Here is a 21,806-nt window from a genome sequence, read left to right as displayed (position 1 = left end):
GTCGAAGGTTTGTCACGCCTACAGGGTAAACCCCTTGGAGGAATCAGTCGAAAATTGATATGTAGATGGAGCAACCATCGTAGGAGTGCCTTTTTGTGGTTTGAAAGGAATCGGGATAAAGACCATGGAGATGACACAAAACCTAACCTGTGTCAAAATTACGCGATCGATTTTTATGAATAAAAAACTATTAGTTTTCGTGCCTACCAGGCAAACCACTTAGAGCAACGAGCTGAAAATCAGTATGTAGCTGGAATAATCATCATAGAAAGTTCTTGCAGTAGTACAGAAGAATCAGATTACAAGATTTGAAAGGCAACTACGCGTAGCAAATGCGAGATTGAGATACTCTAATAGAACAGTCACCCTAATAAAGCATTCAGTTGCGTTTATAATTTACTCAATTACATTGCAAGTTATTCTGTAGGGAATTCAGCTACAAAAAGTCACCCTGTAGTCAGATCAGCTAGAAGAAGGCACCTAATAGAGAGTTCAGCTACAAAGAAACCATCATGTAGAGAGTTCAGCTCAAACAAATCACCTTGTAGAGAATTCAGCTACAAACAAATTGCCCTGTAGAGAGATCAGCTAGAAGAAGTTACCTTGTAGAGAGTTCAGATACAAAGAAACCATCATGTAGAGAGTTCAGCTGCAAACAAATCACCCAGTAGAAAGTTCTGCTATGAACAAATCACCCTGTAGAGAGTTCAGTTAGAAACAAGTCATCCTGTAGAGAAATCAGCTAGAAGAAGTCACCTTGTAGAGAGTTTAGCTACAAAGAAACCACCATGTAAGAGAATTCAGCTGCAAACAAATCACCTGTAGAGAGTTTAGCTAGAAACAAGTAACCCTGTAGAGAGATCAGCTAGAAACAAGTCACCCTGTAGAGAGTTCAGCTAGAAGAAGTTACATTGTAGAGAGTTCGGCTACAAATAAACTACCATGTAGACAGTTCAGCTGCAAACAAATTGCCCTGTAGAGAATTCAGCTGCAAACAAATCGCCCTGTAGAAAGATCAGCTAGAAGAAGTTACCTTGTAGAGAGTTCAGCTACAAAGAAATCACCCTACTTCATCTTTTCTTCTTCCTGTGGTAAAGAAAAAAATGATAGGTTAAAAAATCCTAAAGCCGACCATAGGTATACAAATACAAAAAGAAGTGAAATCTAATCCAAAACAGCCAAGCTGTAAAAAAAAAGTGCGGCCCTCAGAAAGGCTATGGTGATGCCCAAAATTCACCTGAATTGTTGTTATTAAAATTTTTACCATTAACCTATCATCACAGCCATTTCTTGGCCGCCACCTTGGATTTCACATCTTTTTTCACCATAGCCTTTCTGAGGGCCGCATTTTTTTACAGCTTGGCTGTTTTGGATATCATTAACATGATTCTTTTTCTCTATTCATCAAACTTTTTCCTACGGTATAAATATTAGTGCAGCTAAAATCCCATTTAAAATCCTCCAACATGAGCTGCATGGCAGTGTCCCCAGTCCAAACATCACTACAGTTACCACTGCTGTCTTGATAACCTCCCACCAAGTTCAATCCACAATCTGCACTCATACAGCTGCAGTGCACATAGCAATTGTCTTAAAGGCAAACCCTTCACTTCTTCAAGCAATTACTTTCAATGAGACAGGTATGACAATACTATTTGATTTCTTCATTATAGTAAATTCGTTGGTCAATATGATGTACATAGCACTTTACCGACTACCTATATACATTCTGAAAGTGTTCTGCATATCAATTAAATCCATGAATGAAGACCGTATTTATAAGAATGAGATTGATTTATGCAATTATTTAATTTGATAAATCATGGTAGTGTTAGGTGAGAAGTTGATATAATAACATTAGCATTGTACATTTCATATGTAAAGCATGTTTGCAAAACTACAATGTTTCAACAGCACCAACAGATATGAGTTATTGAGTATCATTGTAGAATGACTGCACTACTCCAAGAAATGACCAGTACCCATTTGTGACATTAAAAAACTGCTCAGCATCTACAGTTATTGTTGTTATTGTTTGCACTACAAACACTTCTGTTTGCATTTTATCTTTTGCTGTACTAAGGATCGGCTTACTTTGTGCATCTATAGTATGACTTAATTTATAATATTGTGTGTTGCTCATCTGTACAGCAGTCAACAATACATCACAAGAACCTTGGCAACATCTTCAGACATCATAGAGATGTAGACACGTCATGGTCTAATATAATCCATTTCTGATGACCAGGTTTTAAGTGGGTCAGCATTAACATGGAGCTTGTTACAAAATACCATCAGTCGGCAGCTGCACATGGTAACTGGCATAATAAGAACAAATGTGGTAGCAGTGTATGTGTAGCAACAGAAGCAGAGCAGTAGCAGCAACCTATCAAATTTGCTACCTGTACTAGCTAACTATATACAGATAGCATTGAAATAGTTACTGTTAGCCCATTAGCTATTAGTTTCAAAATCTGCTGACTTTGAAACAGGTCGACCATATTTGACCTGGATTGAGCAGTTTCAAAATTGGTCAAGCACTATTATACCAGTTTCAAATTGAATCAACCAACTTTCGTTTGGCAAAATCACCAAATATGTGTGTGTGCGATGCTTTCTTGATTTCTGGTAAACATGCAGTACAATTAATACCTAGATATTGACAACTACATGGACATTCATACTACATGGCTAATTATTACAGCATGACATCCTACTTGTGTTTTACCTTTTAAAAATTTATGCATCTCCTGGTTCACTGTAGTTCTACAAACTAAAAATTGAAAGAGTTAATTGTCACTAGATGTACTTATACTCAGTGATGTTCTTCAAGGAAGACATGATGGATCATCAGTGCTGGCAGGATAGGGAATCACTAAATGGCAAATCACAAAAACTTAGCACACAATACAAGCTGAATATAACGGTACACAACATAAGGTTTGTAGCTAGTGGTACTGTTGTGTGGATATACATATCATCAAGAGTGAATGATAATTAATTACTCTTGATATCATCTAGTTCATGTTATGAACAAGCTAGTAATATTTCAGTTCATGTAAGACTTCTTGGATTACAGAAATGCATCCTACACAAAAGGAAACTTGCATGCAAGAGAATGTATGATGACCCATGGAATACATTTAATGTATAGAATCATGAACATGCAGAATGACTGAATAATGCAAAGGTAGATAAACAATAAAAATATATAAAATAAAAACAATTTTGTTATTTCACTTGATATTCACTCACATACCAGTATGACAGGAAGAAAACTTTGACAAATCAGATATTTTATTAATAGGCTTTATATATAGTGCAACAAACATTTTACAAATACAAGTTGTTGCACTAAAGGTAACTTGTACCAGCACCTGTTATACTAACAATTACTTACTTATCTACTACTATAATATATTAAATAACTATACTTGCTTATAACAATAATACAAGTGTTGTTTGAGTGACATTAGTTAAGGGAAGCTTTGAACAGATGGAACAGGGACAAACAAAATGGAGGGTGTGTGGATCATCTGGAGTAAAATTGGTTGTAAAATAATTCCAAAAAACTGCTTAAGGTGTGTCTTGATAGTGATAAAAGATTGATTCAGATCTAGACGTTGTATATTCTTGGAAGTCTGTTAAAATAAAAATAGCTGTGCTGTTGGTAGATGAGAATACATGTTTTAGTTTGCTGTCGGCAGATGATCTTGTAGAAAGCTGACAGAAGTCCACATACATGGTTTCCAATGTTGAAGCTTTCCGAAGGGTTTTTGATTGATTTTACAAAAAAAAAGAAGAAAATGTCATACAGATCAAGCAAGTATACTAGTGGTAACAAATTGAGATTTATAAGACGTGTCTTATAGTTGGATGTACTATCGTTGAGAATGTCTTTAGTTGCCTGGAATTGCATTCTTTCAAGTAAAGTAATGTCATTAATCTGTTAGGGGTGCCATAGTGGGGAACAGTAAATAAGTTTTGGCTTTACTAAAGCTAAGAAGAGTGACTTTTTGGTCAGGATGTTTGCAGTATGACAAAAAGCATGCATGTCTAAGTAAACCGAGGGTTTTGTAAGTTTTAGCAGAAATGTGACTATAGTGGTCTCTCCAAGAGAAGTCTGTAGATAAGATAATTCCAAGGTGAGTATTGTTTGTAGTGATTGGGTTACCATTAATAAAGTAGGAAGTAGAAAATTTTACATTAAAAGATACATGAATGAATTTGCTAGAGTTAAAAAAGTTACATTCATCAAATTTTAATTTGTCAAATGTCAATAAGTGCCTCAAGTCAGTGTTAAGATATTGATTTTTTTGCTTTTGGTCAAATTTATCAATTGTGAACTCATCAAATTTTCCTTTCGTCAATATTTCCTGTTGTACGTTGCTTATATTTCTCCTACATATCCTAGGTACTCATGTCTGGGGCTGATCAGTTATAGGATCAAGATGCTTTTTAATTTAGGGAAAGATAAATATTTATTATTTAATAAATTGATCTACACATCTCATGGTCAATTTTCTCAACACTAGTTCAGCTTTGTGAATCAAACATAAGCTGATTGGCCCATTGGTATACTACTGGTGGAGCAGCAGATGTCTGGGTTGGTACAGTTTGACTCAGAGTCGAAATACTTATCAAAAACCCTGATGGGTTCATATCTATAAAAATGTTGCAGCTACATTTCTTATTGTTCCTTAGCTAATACACCAATGAGCTAAACACATAGTTCTATCAAACAGTACAGTAGCTAGTACTGTTTAAGTAGAGATTGCTACAACAATAGTTAATGGTGGCTGCCAAAATACCATCTCTAAAACCCACCCCAGAAACATCTTAAGGGGCAAAAGGTACTTTTATGGAAGAGTCTAAAGTCAAATATACAGTGCTAAACCTACAAAAAAAAACCATATGCAAGTCCTAATATTGAATTATAAAAAATGGCCAAATCAGATTTTAGTCAACCTGTCTGCCACCTGACCACAACCTGACCACAGTCACAAGGTTAGAGACTAAACAAGGCATCGTATGACCACCAGATTTAGCCACAATAACAAATCAGTATATATAGCATGTTGGTTTCCTAGTATGAAGAAGTGACCAGCATGATTGAAGATAAAGACACAGAGGGCAAGCACTCGTCAGAGCCCCAAAGAGGGGCAAAATTTTGCTTTCTGTATTTAGAAGCCACAAATTTAAAGTGCTCATGTTGGTTTAAGAGATATTAGCTACTGGTAGACCATTGATTGACACTGTACCTGCATGATAGGACCTTTTACAATCTAGCTGGGCCAATAAAAATCTAGCGATATGTCTTTTTACAATTTAGCTGAACCAATAACGATTGAGGAACACACCCCTTAATGATCTAGTTGACGCAACTTATAGTGATTGATCATGCCTCTCATTGGTAGCATAGCAAAAAAACAAAGCATACTATATAGTCCAGTTGGCTGTGTTGAGGAGACTGATTAACTCTTATATAGGTTTGTAATGATTGGGGTGAGCCCAAGCGAGCCCCACACCAGGCGGAAAGTGGTATGTACAAGCATCAAGTGCATGTATGGACAATATCCAGTAACAAATATGAAGTTAACTGGTCCTATCAAACATTACATGATAAATTATGCTATGAACAAAATGAGTAGTCTGGTCCTATCAAACGTTACACGATAAATTATGTTATGGAATCCTTATGCTACTGGTGTTATCAAACTAAAATTCTCAGTAGATTTACCAGTTCTTTGTCAGTTTGATGGGTAGCTATGTGGTTAGATAACACTACTAGCCCCAGACACTAATCGCCAGCACCACTACACAGTAACGCTCCAAGTATGGGCTGGTGCTATCAAACATGAGTTGGTCCAGTCCTATCAAACTATCAAGTATCCAAATATGGGTTGGTCCTATCAAGCATCAGTTTATCATTACATGACTGAAAAGATGCATGATCATGATTTGCATAAGTGCCCCCCTGGAAAAACTGGAGGACGCTGAGACTGAAGCAGGGGTGGAGAACAGTACTCAAAAGTGGGGGGGGGGGGGGGGGGGGAGTCATGTGGGATGGCTGAAAGTTACAAACTGTTTTAAAATCATTAACTGTACCTTAGTGTGCACACTAGCATGTGAAGCATTCCAATACTAGGGGGTCTGGGGGCATGCCCCCACAGGAAAGTTTTGAGATTTGAATGCTTTGAGATTGAATCTGAGAGTATTTTCAGTGGTACATGTGTACTATACCAGCATTCCTATAATATTATAACAATGATTATAAGACCTTATTTATTTATTAAGGCTTTACAGCACAAGTGCTGAAGGTCCGTAGGACACCTGGTCCTTCAGCCTGTTTAAAGTTATTAAGATACTATAGATTCAGCAGTAAATGAAGGCATTTTAGACAGACTCGTGCTCTTGATTACATATAGATACATTGTATTAATGGAGACAGATTGAATTAATTTGCATAGCAGAACCAACTCATATGATTCCACTGAATGTTCTATTAGAGTAGTTAGGTGACTGCTCTATTAGAGTATCTCAGATCTTGTGCACTCCCAGCACTGATTCATGCATTATTCCATTCTTGCATAACCTTTAGCACAAATTCTAGTATATCAAGGCAAAGAGTAAATTGACTAATGACTACAACGGTTGCTTTTCTTTAGCATGCAACAGGGCATTGGAAAAGTGAGGGGGGAGTTGCCCTCTCTGCCCCTCCCCCCCCCCTATTTCTCCGCCCCTGGACTGATGGAAGGTGCTACTGTTGAACGATTATTTGAAAGTAAAGACAACAGACATAGAGTAGCTGAAGACATAGGGAACTGTACAGACAAAGACATGACAAAGAAACTTTACAACAAACAGAAACAAGAGTAGCCAGACAGAGAGAATATGACTAGACATTACAGTAGGTCAGTAATACAGTAGGTTAGGTACAGGCTAGGAAACACCATACAGGTACAGTATAGTATGTAGCAATAATAATAGTATGCTGCATTGTCAACAGGTAATACAGTATAGTACAGGTAGTATGCTGACAATATAATATAGTATACAGCAATATAGTATAGTAGCATGTCAACAGTATAGTACAGGTTAGGTAGTACAGTAATACAGTGGGCTAGGCAACAGCAACTAAGCCCATAAATGTCTTCAGAGTAACATTTCTGTGAAATTTTAATTTTACTGAATTATACCGTATTTCTATATTTATAAACCGTTAAAAATATTTCGCCAAAGCTAGCATCCAACGAAAATTAATTACGTGAAAAATTTTCACCAACGTAATATTCAAGAAGTTGAATGAATTTGGTTAACTGCTTTCTGGCCACCTGGATTGAGATTGCTGCGGTCTTTTAAAAACAAAGGCCTCCCTCATCCTAGGAGAGAAGGGAGCTGTCCGGTTTATTTCGCCGCACATTGGTAATGATGCCATCTGATTCCGTGATAGACAACTACTACAGGACACATTAAATGGAGTATATATGCACAAATATGCAAGTTGATGAAATGAGCTTCTAGCTACAGCCATTTCACTCCAGTCCATTGCTTGACTTGTGACAGACAACTTCTGAATCTGGGGTGCAGCCTCCATGGAACAGAGACGCCACAATTCAGTTTTGCTGCTTGTCATTCTGCTTCTCCTGTATACAAAAAAGGCCTTGGAAAAGGCCGTATAGAATTAATAAAGTTACATAATTCATTGTAAAATTTTTTTCGTCACTTGAGGACACAGGTGAAAAATTTTTAACACAAAAATCTAACTTGTGAAAATTTCTTGCAGCTTATATTGATAGAAATACGGTATCTGTTGACTGACTGATGAAGTGATGATACCAGCATTTGGTATTAATAGATACCGTGCATATATTCTGAATACTAAACCAAGCCCTTGCCATTTGAGCTACCTGAGCCTATTAATTGTACAATGATAGATCAGTTCATATAGTAGGGTCAAAAACAGTGGTTTCGTGACCAACCTCTGGCTAATGAAGTTTGATGGTTTAATATTGTACTTTAGGGTATTTCAAAATGAGTTCCCATGCCACTTTTAAAAGTCAGGGGAAAGTTCTGTAGAGCCAAAAATCCAAAATGGCTACCAGCCAACATAAAGTAACAAAAAATTCAAATAAAGGTTCCTATTAGACTAATTGTGGTCAAAGAATCCACTTTTGATGTTTTGTGAGTGGATGTTCTATTAATGTAAAATTTTAAGAATTTTGCTCAGTAAGTGATTTAATGCATATAAATGGTGGTTTAGTCTTATTCAAGGTTCATTCAATAACTCCAATTCATTTGATGATTCAGATTCGGTACCAAAATCAGATGCAGCTTCAGATTCAGACTCTGAATTGGCCTCAAAGTCAGAAGCATAGCCATCCTGTTGCATTGATGCGACTGGAAGTGAAATTAGAAGGGCAAGTTTTGTGTCTGCAACAGCTATTCATCAATCTCAACCATGACCTATAGGAGTATAGGAGTAGGGTGTCTCCTCAGATAAGGGTGGTGCTTAATGTAGACCAAAATGTCACCACATTTGATGTGTTGCTCACAACTGTCGTCATCAGGAAGCAAATTCATCAAAGATTTCTTCTTTAGTCTTTTCCACTTGGTTGCATGGGCCATATTTAGAGGACCATAGATGTAGTGGATAACAAAGGACTTGAGGTCATTCAAGACATCATCACTTAGTGGAAGGCCTTCCCCACACTTTGAGATGAGGTTACAGACCATCTACTTTTTGACAATTTCTCAGAGTCATACTTTGCCGTGCCCAAAAGAACAGCTTTTGGCATCACAACCAGTCAAGGCATAAAAAAGTATAAGACATTTGGCAAAATCTTATACACATGCCTCTGCAGAAAGAACTGCCTTTTTATGTAGAGAATACTTAGAATGGCATGTGAAATGGCTGTGACCAGAATGTACACACCAGTGCCTTCTGCATCAACTACTATGGGATTGCTTTAATCGGATGACCTTAGAGCTGCATAAACAAATTGCGTAATAGTACGTGTCAGCCTTACTCTGGCTGAAGCTCAAGTTGTCTTTGGTGTCACCAGTTGACAGGCCCACCCACTGAGTAGACCAGTTCCTGACTGATAGTTCTGACAGTTGTGAGTCTAGTTCTGACTTTTGGCATTGAACAGTGTTAGGCATTCTTCAGATATATGATGCTTTATGAGCTAAAGGAGAGACAGCAGACCACTGACACCAACAAGGTTAACAACAGATGCTAGTGCCCCGCTTTCCATTTCTCCTTGCTTCATTTTAGTACCTCTCCAGAGACTTTTCTTAATGGAATCTGCAAAGGTGAGATGCGAATTACATTTTATGAGGTCATTGATGGAGTTTTTCTTTTGAATAAATGTGCTCATCCATGAAAATTTTTGGCTGGGTTTGCCCCATCTTGCTTTGTCTTTTTGAAGTCTTGAATGAGCTCAGGTGTAGCTGGAATAGTTGATTGTAAGATTCGTAGAACAGGTGATGCTGGGTCAAATTGAAAGCAATCAAACTCCTTGAAGCATGCTGTACAGCTTGCTCATTTCTGCTGCATGTCCTGGAGCACATTCCTTGTACTTTTGAGATAGTTGCTTTCTATTCACCTGGATGTGAAGTACTCAAGAGGAGTCGAAAGATCTTTGTTTCGTTGTAGTAGACTCAAGGATACGCAAGTTATGAGCGTTTGTTTACTCATGTTGAAGTGATCACACATGATCGATTTTTCTTCGAGCAGAAGTAAGGCACTCTTTGGAGTTTGACATTGGCTCATGGAGAACAACAAGTTGAGTCTTTGTAAAAGCATCAAGCTCTAAACCAGCAAGATTCTTATTCAGTAGAAGATGCATGAGTGTCTCATACATTACAGAAAGGCAATTAGTAGGGCATCTCTATAATGCTTTCCTCTCAAGGCTTGATCAACTGAACCCTCAACTATAACTCCAGCAGCAGTCAGAACATCAGCAGAGAACTCTTCAGGCTTTTTATACATAAACTTTGCCACAAGGCAAACAACCTATTTCAATAAACTTGCAAAGGAATGATTCCTATGCACAATGTTTCAGCTGTGCATCGACAGAATTTTTATACTATTGGAAGGATAATTGCAGCTTCAATTCTCCTTTTTGGTTGTCCACCGATTTGGTTGTCCACCTAAATGTTTTGCACTAATTATATCTGATTTCCTTGTTTATGGAGAAGTGTGTATGAATGTATTAGATGAAAGAGTGTATTGTATGCAGTCCGTCCTAAGCTAGAAAAGGTATGACTTAAAATGCATTCAGTGAATCTTAACCTTTGTGACTTAGGCCTGTATTTGCTTTAACATAGAGGTTTTTCTCTTTCTGAGGTTAAAATGTAGAATCAGATCTGTTGGGACCAAAGTCTTTATTATGGAGGTTTTGTGTGTGCGTGTGTGTGTGTCCTTAATCCAGGGAGTTTAAGAGAGGTTGCACTATACTGCTAAAACATCATGTTCTATAAATTTCTGAGGTTAAAAAATGGTCAGTAAAAAATCGCAGGATTTTCTCAGCAAAACTTCTTACATGGTACAAACTGGACAAAAAAAAGACAGAATCATATAATTAAAAAATGCTGCTGAGTAGCTTTTCTAGTAGCTTTTGATCATTACTGTGATAATTGTGTACAAAGCTTTCCTGCTTTGAAGTCATGAATAGACAGTGAGACCTGTCACTGTGGGAAATTGAACTGAAAAATAAGGGCACTAGTTCTATGAAGACAATTGGGGTACCGTATTGTCTCGAATAGCCAATAGCCAGACCCAGTGGCCTGGGTGAAAAGCTACTGCAGTGAAATAAATGTGTAGGCAACTCTTTACACAGGCCATTGCCCATTATTAGAGCATAAGGATTCAAAGGTTTGACCTGTTTTAATACATGGATCATGTGCAGTCTATTGTACAACAGTGTCCTCTGGTAACACTGAAGTAGTGCTACACTGAAGACAACGGTAATGACAAATCACACATCCACAGTGAGTCAGGGTTATGTGCATGAATGGTCTACTAGAAGCAATCAATATTCAATCTGGTCAACAGGCAGCTGTATCTTTATCTATATACACAGGCCCATTTCTATAGAGAATACACGTACACAACAAAAATTCTCTACCTTAACTTTCAGTGTGTATCTGCTATCCTGTGTGGCCTGTGGCAATGCTAGTGATCCAAAATGATCACAGTGCAACAAGCATTATGACTACACTGCTGTTATGTGTACAATGGTTTCTTTTACTAAGCATTTTGCAATGCCTCAGAACGCTTAACAGGGTTAAAGGAGTGTTTATTAACATGCTACATTCCACTGATTACACCCATACAAGTAATGAGCAAGGCTCTGATTGACCTTGTCAGTTATCAGTGATTATGCAATGGCTAAGTCCAATTAACATTCCATGGCTTCTGGTAGAGTGGTGCATTCTTGTGAAAACAAATTACTTCCGTTCTATGGATTGTAAATTGGGTGCGCAGAGCTTACAAACTCATACTAAGAAGCTAACTCAATCAAACTAGTAGTGCGACTGAACTGATGGCTGGGGTGGGTAGCATTGCAGAGCAGGAGTTGAGGAAGAGAATCGATAATCTAGAAAATAATTGTGACAGTAAGCCACAATTGCATTGATGCTAAAATGCCATGATAATGTTTGTTGTCAGGACTAATAAAACCAATACTAAGGAGGTTAATCGTGCAACACTGCAGAAAGTAGGGCTGATACATTTATTTCTGATGTTCTTAGCATGGGAACTCAAGCCAAGGTGCAAGAATCAACGGACTGCAATGCATGCAGAGTTCTGAAATTGGAAAAAGAAATACACAGTAAGCCAAAATTGCACCGGACACACATATAATGTAATGTTTGTTGTTGGCCATTAAAAAATTATTGGGAAGCATGTTGATGGGTGTCGAATCCACAGATATCTCAGTTCAGCCACAGCCATTCCAAGCTGAAACCCAGTGGCAGCCACAGGCATCTGTGCAGTTTTACTCTGGCTCATATCCTGCGCCACAGCCGGTGGATGCTTTAAATATTCAGTGGGCAGTTGAGCAGTGCTGGCAGCAACCACAACAAGTTATACAGCAAGTGAGCAACCATAATAAGTTATACAGAAACAACAACATCCGCAAGTCATGCAACAGCAACATGCCGAAGTACAAATGCAACTAGAGTCCACAATCTCCTCATATCAGAGTATTCCTGACCCCACTGTGACCTCAGGCTGGTATTGTCCCAGCGGCTACTCCCATGCCCACGGCCAATAAGAGCTAGTACACTGCAAAATTTATAACGCGCGCCACTGCCAATTAAGATGATCTAGTCAACTGAACAATGAATATATTATGATTATGTAGCTAGCTACTCAGTACAATTTTTGTGTGTGAGTGTGCATTTAATTAATTCTAATCCATAAAATAATTAATTATTGATGATGATACATTTAAGTAGTTACTGGGATGTATGACAACACCCTATTCTATTATAATAGTGACTACAGTGTCATAACTAGCTACATGGCTGAGGCTAGTCAACTATTGTACCCATAATGTTGGGATCACTACAACTTCTGGTAGCTAAGTCTTGTACCATTGTATAAGATTTTTTTTAATATTATGATATAGTGACCAGTGCAAGAACAACACGGCTGAGGCTAGTCAACTGTTGTGATGATAGGATCACTGCAACTTCTGGTAAAGGTAACAAGTATTAACATGTTGGTGCTGCTGTGTTGTGCACACAGAAAGGATTTTCCCCATTAACAGCCTGTTACTGTGGAGCGATTCTCAGGTTTTTACTAGAACATGACCAAGTCAGTGAAATAGCTGCAGTCACTGCTGTGAGTTTACCTGTTTTGAGCTGTTCCAGTTTTCATTAATGTATATGCACTACAACACTGTAAAACCAGACTTCATTTAGCAGCTATGCATGACTCAGTAGAGGTTGCTCAATTGCTACTTAAGGAAGACTTCCCTATGGATGAAGACGATGAAGTACGCATATTGTAACTTTACATTGTGTAATTGTTACATTTCTACACACACAGAAAGGTGAGACTGCTCTTCATGTTGCCTATAAGAAAGGAAGTCATCAAGTGTGGAGGTTGCTGCTTGATGAAGGTGCTGACCCAAACAAAGAGCTGAAACAAGGTTAGAGTAAACTAATTGGTGAGGTGATGGAGTTTGTTTGGACAAATTTGTAAAATGGAGAATGTCCTAAAGACTTGAAATACCATGACTTGAAAAGTTAGTGTGACCTGAAAATCTGTGGCAATTTTCAGGAGGAGGTGGACAAATCTTTCCTTCACTTTGAAAAAGATTGCTACCAGCCTAGAGTAGACAAAAGACGTTTGGATGCTTATGTTGCAAAGTGTTTTGACAGGCAAAGCTCGTGAAATCTACTCCGCCTTGTCAGTCAAACAAAGCTCCAGGTATGATGCAGTTAAGAGTGCCATACCGAATCCTACAAAGGAGCTTTTATTCATGAACCAGGTGCCAGTGCTGCGTGCATAGCAGATCAAGTGTCTCGCTATGTAGCATTTAAGGAAACAACAAAGAAGCTTGGTAACCAAGAGCCCCAGGGAGACGGAGTTCGATATTCGATGAAGTCAAAGTTGCCTGCCAGCTCATGTGGAACTCCTGGAGTCACCAGTTAATGGGCTTGGCCATGACAACTAAGGTTGTGGCATCACTAAATGATGTATATTCCCGTTTACAACCTTCTGAGTCCAGCAAGCAAGCATCTTATATTTTGAGTTTTGTGGAGGGACCTGACCAGTGAATTTGATATTTTGGGCCCCTACTTTACTTCCTCTTCGAGTGTTGAAAGCAAGTTTGTGTTGGCATGTATTCTTGAAACAGTGGCCTGAAGACCAGTTTACTGATGTGTGATGGTGGTTCTTCAAACATAGCTACAATTAAAACTAGCCATGGTCGTCATGGTGCCTATTCACTGCTCAGTGACCAGACCAATGACAAATACAGAGTAAAGCCATGGATGATAAATCCTTTTAATCCTTCTCACAAAATCTTTTGGCTTATATGCCCGTCTCACAGGTACATCACAATGATGCTGTATGCATTATCAATGTTCATGTTGTTCTGTTTTTGCAGTTGAAGAATATGATCAACGCTTTATTTTCTTCTAAACCATCCGGGTCAAAACTGTTTCAGTGTGCAATTGTGTGCTTGGATGGGAAATCATTGACCGACTGTATAAAAGAAAGCTGGATAGAGTGAGCAGCAATCAGACGAGAATGGTGCTACATCTTTGAGAGGAACACTGCCTCCGTGATGCATGGACGTACATGGTCCCAATTACACACATTTAGACTTTTAGACTTCTGAAATCAGGACACCTCACCAATAAGAGGGATATAACTTGTATATACTACCTCCTATTCTCATTAATGCATTCCTGAGTACTGATAGCAGTGCTATTATACTACATATACACGTTCTCTTCCCTTTGAAGTGAGGTATGAAAGTGGTATATACACATTTAGAATACCGAAATATTAATATTGACTTCTTTATAGAATGGAGAACCCAAGACTAAAGTGGAGACTTCAGAAATACTAATGGTCTGACACTAACTTATACTAAAGTGAACCTAACCTATGGTTTAGTGATAACACAGAACTAAAGTAGAGTTTCCGTTATGTGTTCTTGATGTGTGTAGTGTTTAATGTCACATGATCAATACCAGAGGCGTAGCTGGAAATGCCCCCCCCCCCCCCCCCATCACTAAGCGTTTTTTTAAAAAAACCTCCATCACAAGCTTACCAATATTAAACTGACACACAAACGATTATAAATTATGTGTGCTACTACGTGGTATCGCCAGGGGTTGCTAGTGAATATGCACACAACATTCAACTCGTTCATGAATCCACCGAATGAAAATATTAGAGATACACTTCTATATTTAGCCTAGATTGCTCACATGATAGAGTATTTTTGAACCTAAAGAGTGACCCGCTCGAAGTGACCTCGCAGGAGTCGCAACTCACAAGTGACAAAGGAGACCAGATGATGCTACAAACCTACTGCCTACAAGGTGATAAAGTGTTAAATGTACCCAGCAAATTTATTTTCTCGAGTCGATCACACTGGATCTTCGTACGGTAGTACAGTGGCATGCCAGTCTACTTTTTTTTCTTTGTCAGTCAGGCAGATCAGTCACAAGGTTACAAGTTCTGCTAGCAAGACAGGTGTTGAACTGGGATTCCGTGCAATACGTGGCATTTGAATTTCATCGGTTGAAGTGAGTGAACTGCATGTCATCCTCTCCGCAGTGTGCTAGGACTGCAGCACAGGCTGTGGCTACTTGTATTTACACTAAAAATAACAATATATGTAGCTCTATCGGATTGTGGATGAATTTTTTGGAGTACAGTTGTGGCACGTGCGGTGATGCTCGACGAATATACCTCCATTGATAAGTGATAAGCAAACAGTACTGAAATAGTTACGTAGCTAGTTATGTAAGCTGTAATAATACAACACCGTATGTTGGCTAGTCCACCATTGGGTCATTAGCCTTTTTTTGCAATCATGAATGATTTTGAGTATTTTGTGGGGGCTTGCCTGCCCCTCCATCACCTTCTGGCTAGCTATGCCCCTAATCAATACACTGACCCAAGATGTTGGACGGTAGAGCCCCCTGTGTTTTACCATCACAACAACACTACGTCATTCATGTGGATGTGCACACACACGTCCACATACATATTTAGTTATTACCTTAGTTTAAAAAAAATCAATGCAGTAAACTACTCTAACTTGACCACTACTTGATGCTTGAAAGCCTTACTTTCAGACAATTGTGGCACCACTCACTATTGAAGGTGTAGTGTCCTGCCTTACATACAGTTATTACAATCACACATATTTACTGAGGTTATATTGTGATGTCAACACTTGTCAGCATCTGAAATCAGTACTTCTTAACTGCATAATTCAATGGATACTATGTTGTACTTTGTATATAGCTGTGTTGTAGCTATATTTAGTTTCAGTCATGTTAAGTTGTATATAGTATGTACGCGTTGAGCTGGATCCTCAAAAACTCATGGATGGAATTTCACACGATCTTGAAATTTGGCACGTTTATAGGATGTAAATTATTTTGCAGACTGGACTCTCGGACTGCAGATTCCAGATTACTAACAAATTTTAGCAGTGAAAACCTTGCAGTTAAAGGTTTTTATTTTGCCACAAGCACCTTCTATTAAAAGGTATTTCAGCAGTTTGGAATTTTACATATATTCAAGTACGCATATCAAAACCATCAGTTTGCAGGGATAACTGCAACCTTATACCATTCATAAAACATTCCTACTTTGCTGGGATAACTGCAAACTCCAATCCTTATTCTTCATTTCACTTGTACTCAGATCTACACGGCCTTTGTACTTGTGTGTATATATATCAGGGTAACACGCTAAGGCTGTACAAAAGTTGATCATGAATAATAGCAATAGCTCTAAATAGTTGATTAAAAGTTCTATCAATAATCCAATTTCCATCATAAAATAATTATAAAACTTCTACATAATTGATTCACTTTGTACATGAAGTAGTTCAACTTATAAGAATGAAATAAATTCTGATTAGTCAATCAAAAATCCAATGTCTATAATTATATGCATCAAATTACTTGAAATAACTACAAAAGTTCTGAGCTGATCAATATAATCACATATACCACTTTAGCGTGAGCGTTCAAAGGCGCTGCTTGGTGTTTAACTCGCATATTGCCCGGGCAATATCATGGGAAAGCGGTTTGCCAATGACTTTGATACCCAGCCAGTTCAAAGAATCGATGCGCTTTGACTCGTTATATTGAGCGACATAGAGCTTTGTATTGTGGGACTCGGTTTTGTAGAGGTTGCTAAGCTTAGTACATAGGCTAAGATAGAGTAGTTGGTTGTTACTAAAGGATAATGAAGGCACAAAATAACTGTTTGGGCGATTGTGGATGCGTATTTCTACCCACCGCGTATCAGCCTTTGAACAGACCATGGAACAGCAAAGCTACTACTGCTACGTTGAAATAGGTTAGTAACTTACAGTTCTAAGTACTTAACTTAATATAACAACTTACTTACTGTCCCAATAGTGAAGTTAGTTGGCTTAACTTAGTACAAAAATGATAACAATATAAACTCCATCCCACAATCGCAAGTTTTCTAACATTGCGTGTTGAAGCATAGTAACGTATTAATGACGTTTTAACGTATGGGCAACGTTTTGATGGCTATTAGCCCACGCTATTAAAACCACAATTGATCTTCAGATGCTACTGTATAAAACAAATGGGATAAGTTCTGGTTAGTTCTTTCACCTATTAGGTGAGTACGCCCCAAGTGATATATATCACTTGTACCATGGCTGCTTGGGATTTTGCTGACATATACACCCGCAGCCCTCGGGCTTTGGGTGTATATATCAGCAAAATCCCTCGCAGCCATGGTATAACTACTAGACAGATGCTAAAAGCATGTGATGGGGCGAGCCTTGGCTAACTGAACATATGTTTCAAATAAGGACAGAACTACATACACTAAACAGCGCTAAGTGATAAACAGTGCTGCTGGAATGCTAGGTGATTATTGTCTGTAGCTTGACTTGTATTTTTTATAAACGAAATTCTAGCTAATTTTGAGAATGATTAATAAATATCAGGCCTCAATACAATTATTTTCTTTAAGAAGGTGGTAACTTACTGAAGCCGTTGCATACATACTTGGATTATAGTATGGGAGAGCTGCTAAACTTTAATTTTATTTAAATCACAGGCCAAAATGCTACACTAATAAAACAGTTATTATTTAGCTAGTTGTACCTTGCTGATCTTTCTTCATGAGTCTCGTTCTGCCTTCTCAATCTTTCTCTTTCCCTTCTTGTGTTCAGGCTCTGTTCTTGCTCAGGTGTAGTTATGGCTTGAATGTTTCCATCACTGGCTCTAGTTGCACGTCTATTCCTGGCTTGTTCTCTGCGTCTAGCCAACCTGCAAGAGCGTACCACGTGTGACCTCAGTGGGTCAGCTTGGATACTAACACAAACCTTGCGTGTCTTTCTTCCGCGGTGTCCCTCTCTCTTCTAAGTCTATCATGCTCTCTTCTTCTTCTTCGCCTCTCTTCCCTAGCTTCTTCGCTTTCCACATTGCTAGCCATGCCACACGTGGCAACTATTCTTTCTCTTTCCCTTCTTGTGTTCAGGCTCTGTTCTTGCTCAGGTGTAGTTATGGCTTGAATGTTTCCATCACTGGCTCTAGTTGCACGTCTATTCCTGTCTTGTTCTCTGCGTCTAGCCAACCTACACGAGCGTACCACGTGTCACCTCAGTGGGTCAGCTTGGATACTAACACAAACCTTGCGTGTCTTTCTTCCGCGGTCTCCCTCTCTCTTCTAAGTCTATTACGCTCTCTTCTTCTTCTGAGCCTCTCTTCCCTTGCTTCTTCGCTTTCCACATTGCTAGCCATGCCACACGTGGCAGCTAAGAAGTGCTGACACCTCGGCTGACACCGTTTCTTTACGAAAACTTTCGGAAACGTGACTGCCGCACAGTGTGAGGCTTTCCGTGTATGGCACGGAAATTTTTGGAAACGCGACGTACGCGCGAAATTTTTTGGAAACGCGACGTACCAACGGTTGAAGCGACTACTGCCTGTATGGGGCTCGCTCAGGCTCGCCCCAATTACATATAAATCATACAGTACAATCTATCCCATCTAAGCTGCAAGGCCAGGCCAAGTTGATTCACAGTGTATCGGCAGGGATATTTGAAAAAGTCATGCGGGCGGGAGGTCATTTTTCATATTTTTTAACATGGAAAAACAACAGTACTCAGTAGCTAGCTACATATTTTAACACTAATTGCAAGCTTATTTGATTACGTCACTATTTATATATACTCGTTTATGCGTTCTCTCTTTAGAAATCCATTTATTGAAGGCTCTAACGAGCCCATGCAGGCCGGGGATAATCGTCATGTTTGTTGCACACACCATGTTTCAATACACAAAAATGAGTTCGAGAGTGTAAGCAATGATTATCACGTGAGAAATAATGAATAATGAAATTATTGCTCTATTCCTAAAAACCCATGTGGGCAGTTAGCAACCATTCAAATTCCCTATCATATTTCGAAGAAACCTTCCCGAACAATCTACCTTTACAAATTGGCAGATTGGGACACAATCAGACAAAAAACTATGCAACCTTTCTCATACCTATTTTGAATTAAATCGCATGTCATCTCCAAGCTTGGAAGAAAACTGGACCTTTTTTATGCAGAATCTTCAACAAATTATTGAAGACCACACTCCCACCAAAACATCAAGTACTAGAACTCACTTACCATGGATGTCTAGCACTTTGAAACGGCTAATCCGAAAGAAGCAAAGACTATATAATCGAGCCAGGCGCTATCATCGTGACACTGATTGGTCTGAATACAAATTGATGCAGAAAGAGGTAAACTTTAAACTTAAACACCAGCACAAAACATATGTGACAAATCTTGTATCATCATCACACAACAGAAAATCTCTTTGGCACTACCTGAAAACCCGTAAGCAAGATAACAATGGCATTGGTACATTAATACATCCCGAAAATGGCAATGCTTTAATACACCCAATTGAAAGGGCAACTGTTTTAAATGATCATTTCAAATCTGTATTCACAACTGATGATGACAGCAGTACCATTCCTGACAAAGGTCCTTCATTACATCCATCTCTACCAGCATTTGAAATCACTGAACAAGGAGTTTACAACATTCTAACCAACTGTGATCCATCAAAATCTCCTGGTCCAGACTCCATACATCCACTTGTACTAAAGACAACAGCAGCTGAAATTTCTCCTATGCTTACTCACATATTTAAACAATCGCTAGAAACTGGAACTGTACCATCCCAATGGAAACATGCCTATGTCAGTCCAATATTCAAGAAAGGCCAAAAATCAGACCCAAAAAACTATCGCCCCATCTCATTAACATCAGTAATATGCAAATCAATGGAACACATTATAGTAAGTCAAATAATGAAGCATCTGGAAGATCAAAATATTCTTTCTGACAGACAGTTCGGATTTAGGTCTAAGCACTCTTGTGAGTCACAATTATTTATCACCATCAACGACATTGCCAAACAAATAGACACAAATTTACAAGTTGATGCTGCAATACTAGATTTTTCTAAAGCTTTTGATAAAGTATCTCACTCAAGACTCCTCTACAAACTAAGGCACTATGGAATAAGAGGGAATGTATTACACTGGCTTGAATCCTTTCTTCATGGTCGCACACAGCAAGTTATAGTAGAAGGTTCTAAATCATCCACTTGTGATGTAACATCTGGTGTTCCCCAAGGGTCTGTTCTTGGACCAGTTCTATTCTTGATTTATATCAATGACATCATTGCCAACATCCAAAGTGAGATCCGTCTTTTTGCAGATGATATCCTTATTTACAAAACCATTAAAACACCACAAGACCATAAAATACTTCAAGATGATTTGAACTCACTGACAAGATGGGCAACTGACTGGATGATGGAATTCAACATCTCCACAAGAGTACTTTCACATACAAAATGTCCGACATTCCACTGGCTACAGTATTAGAACACAATTACCTTGGAATCCATCTCCACCACAAATTATCATGGGATCCTCACATCAATTACATCTGTAACAAGGCAAATCGACTCCTTGGATTCTTAAAAAGAAATCTCCACAATGCACCATCAGAAATTAAAGAACACGTCTACAAACAATTGCTCTTACCATCATTAGAATACTGCTCAACCATCTGGGACCCCTATCATCACACTAGTATTAGTAAACTAGAAATGATTCAACACCGCGCTGCTCGTTTCGTTTTGAACAAACCCTGGCACAGATCTAACCAAAACCATGATCAGTAGCATCACAGACATGTTAACCAGTCTTGAATGGCCTACACTTCAAAACAGAAGAACAATTGCTAGACTCACCTTCCTATTCAATATTGTCAGGAACTTACTAGCAATACCTGATCATTGCTTACCGTCACCAACTCCAGTGTCCTCCACCAGCGTTGAAACCGGGTCACTACTGCTGACCCGGATGACCCACTGACCCGGATTTGACCCGGATTGACCCGGATTAAATTAAGCTGAGGCGCGCGATAAGAGCTATGCTTCGGGTATTCTCGAGTGAGCGAGACTACGTTTTGAGCGTTCAATTCGTGTTGAGTAAACGAGTAGTTATGTGATAACTAAGCCGGTAAGTTTAGAATTTAAAATCAGTCAGTGGGTTTGGTTCCACGTAGCTACTGTGAGTTTACAGACAGCAATTGGGTGTGGCTTCATACATACTTAGTATTGCAATTTCCCAATATATTAAAATGGGTGTGGCTCACAAAAGTACTTAATATCCTGCTGCAAGACTAGACCTAGACTATATACAACTCATACAGTAATAGATTAGTGGGCGTGGCTCCACGTAAGCTTGCAGACAGAAACGGACACAGTTTCATGCTACAGACTGCACTTACTAATAAATGGGCGTGGCTGAGCGTATGTTTGTAACGCGATAAGTGGGCATGGCTCATGAAAGAGCTACGCGACTAGCGTTTATAGGTTCCACGTCGCCAAACGATCATTTTCGAATCTCACGTGATCCAATCCGGGTCAGACCCGGATAATTTGTAAACCTGGTCAGACCAGGATGACCCGGAGAAAATGTGACCCGGTTGACCCGGATGACCCGACCCGGTTTCAACGCTGTCCTCCAC

The 21,806-nt window shown here is 38.8% G+C and overlaps 1 protein-coding gene and 1 long non-coding RNA gene across 3 annotated transcripts; both read right to left on the bottom strand.

Annotated features, from left to right (window-relative positions):
* Nucleotides 1–2,657: 2,657 nt before the first annotated feature.
* LOC136261375 (uncharacterized) lies at nt 2,658–18,586 on the bottom strand. Of its 2 annotated transcripts, XM_066055371.1 has the most exons (5): nt 18,392–18,586; nt 18,084–18,335; nt 17,863–18,027; nt 3,006–3,088; nt 2,658–2,875 (listed from the first exon to the last, which is right to left on the bottom strand). In XM_066055371.1, the coding sequence occupies exons 1-4, from the start codon at nt 18,499–18,501 to the stop codon at nt 3,055–3,057; spliced, it is 561 nt and encodes a 186-aa protein (XP_065911443.1). In that variant the 5' UTR covers nt 18,502–18,586; the 3' UTR covers nt 2,658–2,875; nt 3,006–3,054. The 2 variants fall into 2 exon arrangements, with proteins under 2 accessions (XP_065911443.1, XP_065911444.1); XM_066055372.1 differs by lacking the exon at nt 3,006–3,088.
* Nucleotides 18,587–20,015: 1,429 nt separating this feature from the next.
* LOC136261306 (uncharacterized) lies at nt 20,016–20,600 on the bottom strand. The gene is made up of 2 exons (XR_010703859.1): nt 20,556–20,600; nt 20,016–20,491 (listed from the first exon to the last, which is right to left on the bottom strand). It is a non-coding gene; the product is annotated as an uncharacterized lncRNA (long non-coding RNA).
* Nucleotides 20,601–21,806: the final 1,206 nt, after the last annotated feature.

The sequence above is a fragment of the Dysidea avara genome, chromosome 7 (assembly GCF_963678975.1).
Source record: "Dysidea avara chromosome 7, odDysAvar1.4, whole genome shotgun sequence".
Classification (NCBI taxonomy): domain Eukaryota; kingdom Metazoa; phylum Porifera; class Demospongiae; order Dictyoceratida; family Dysideidae; genus Dysidea; species Dysidea avara.
This window is presented reverse-complemented; position numbering and strand designations above follow the sequence as displayed.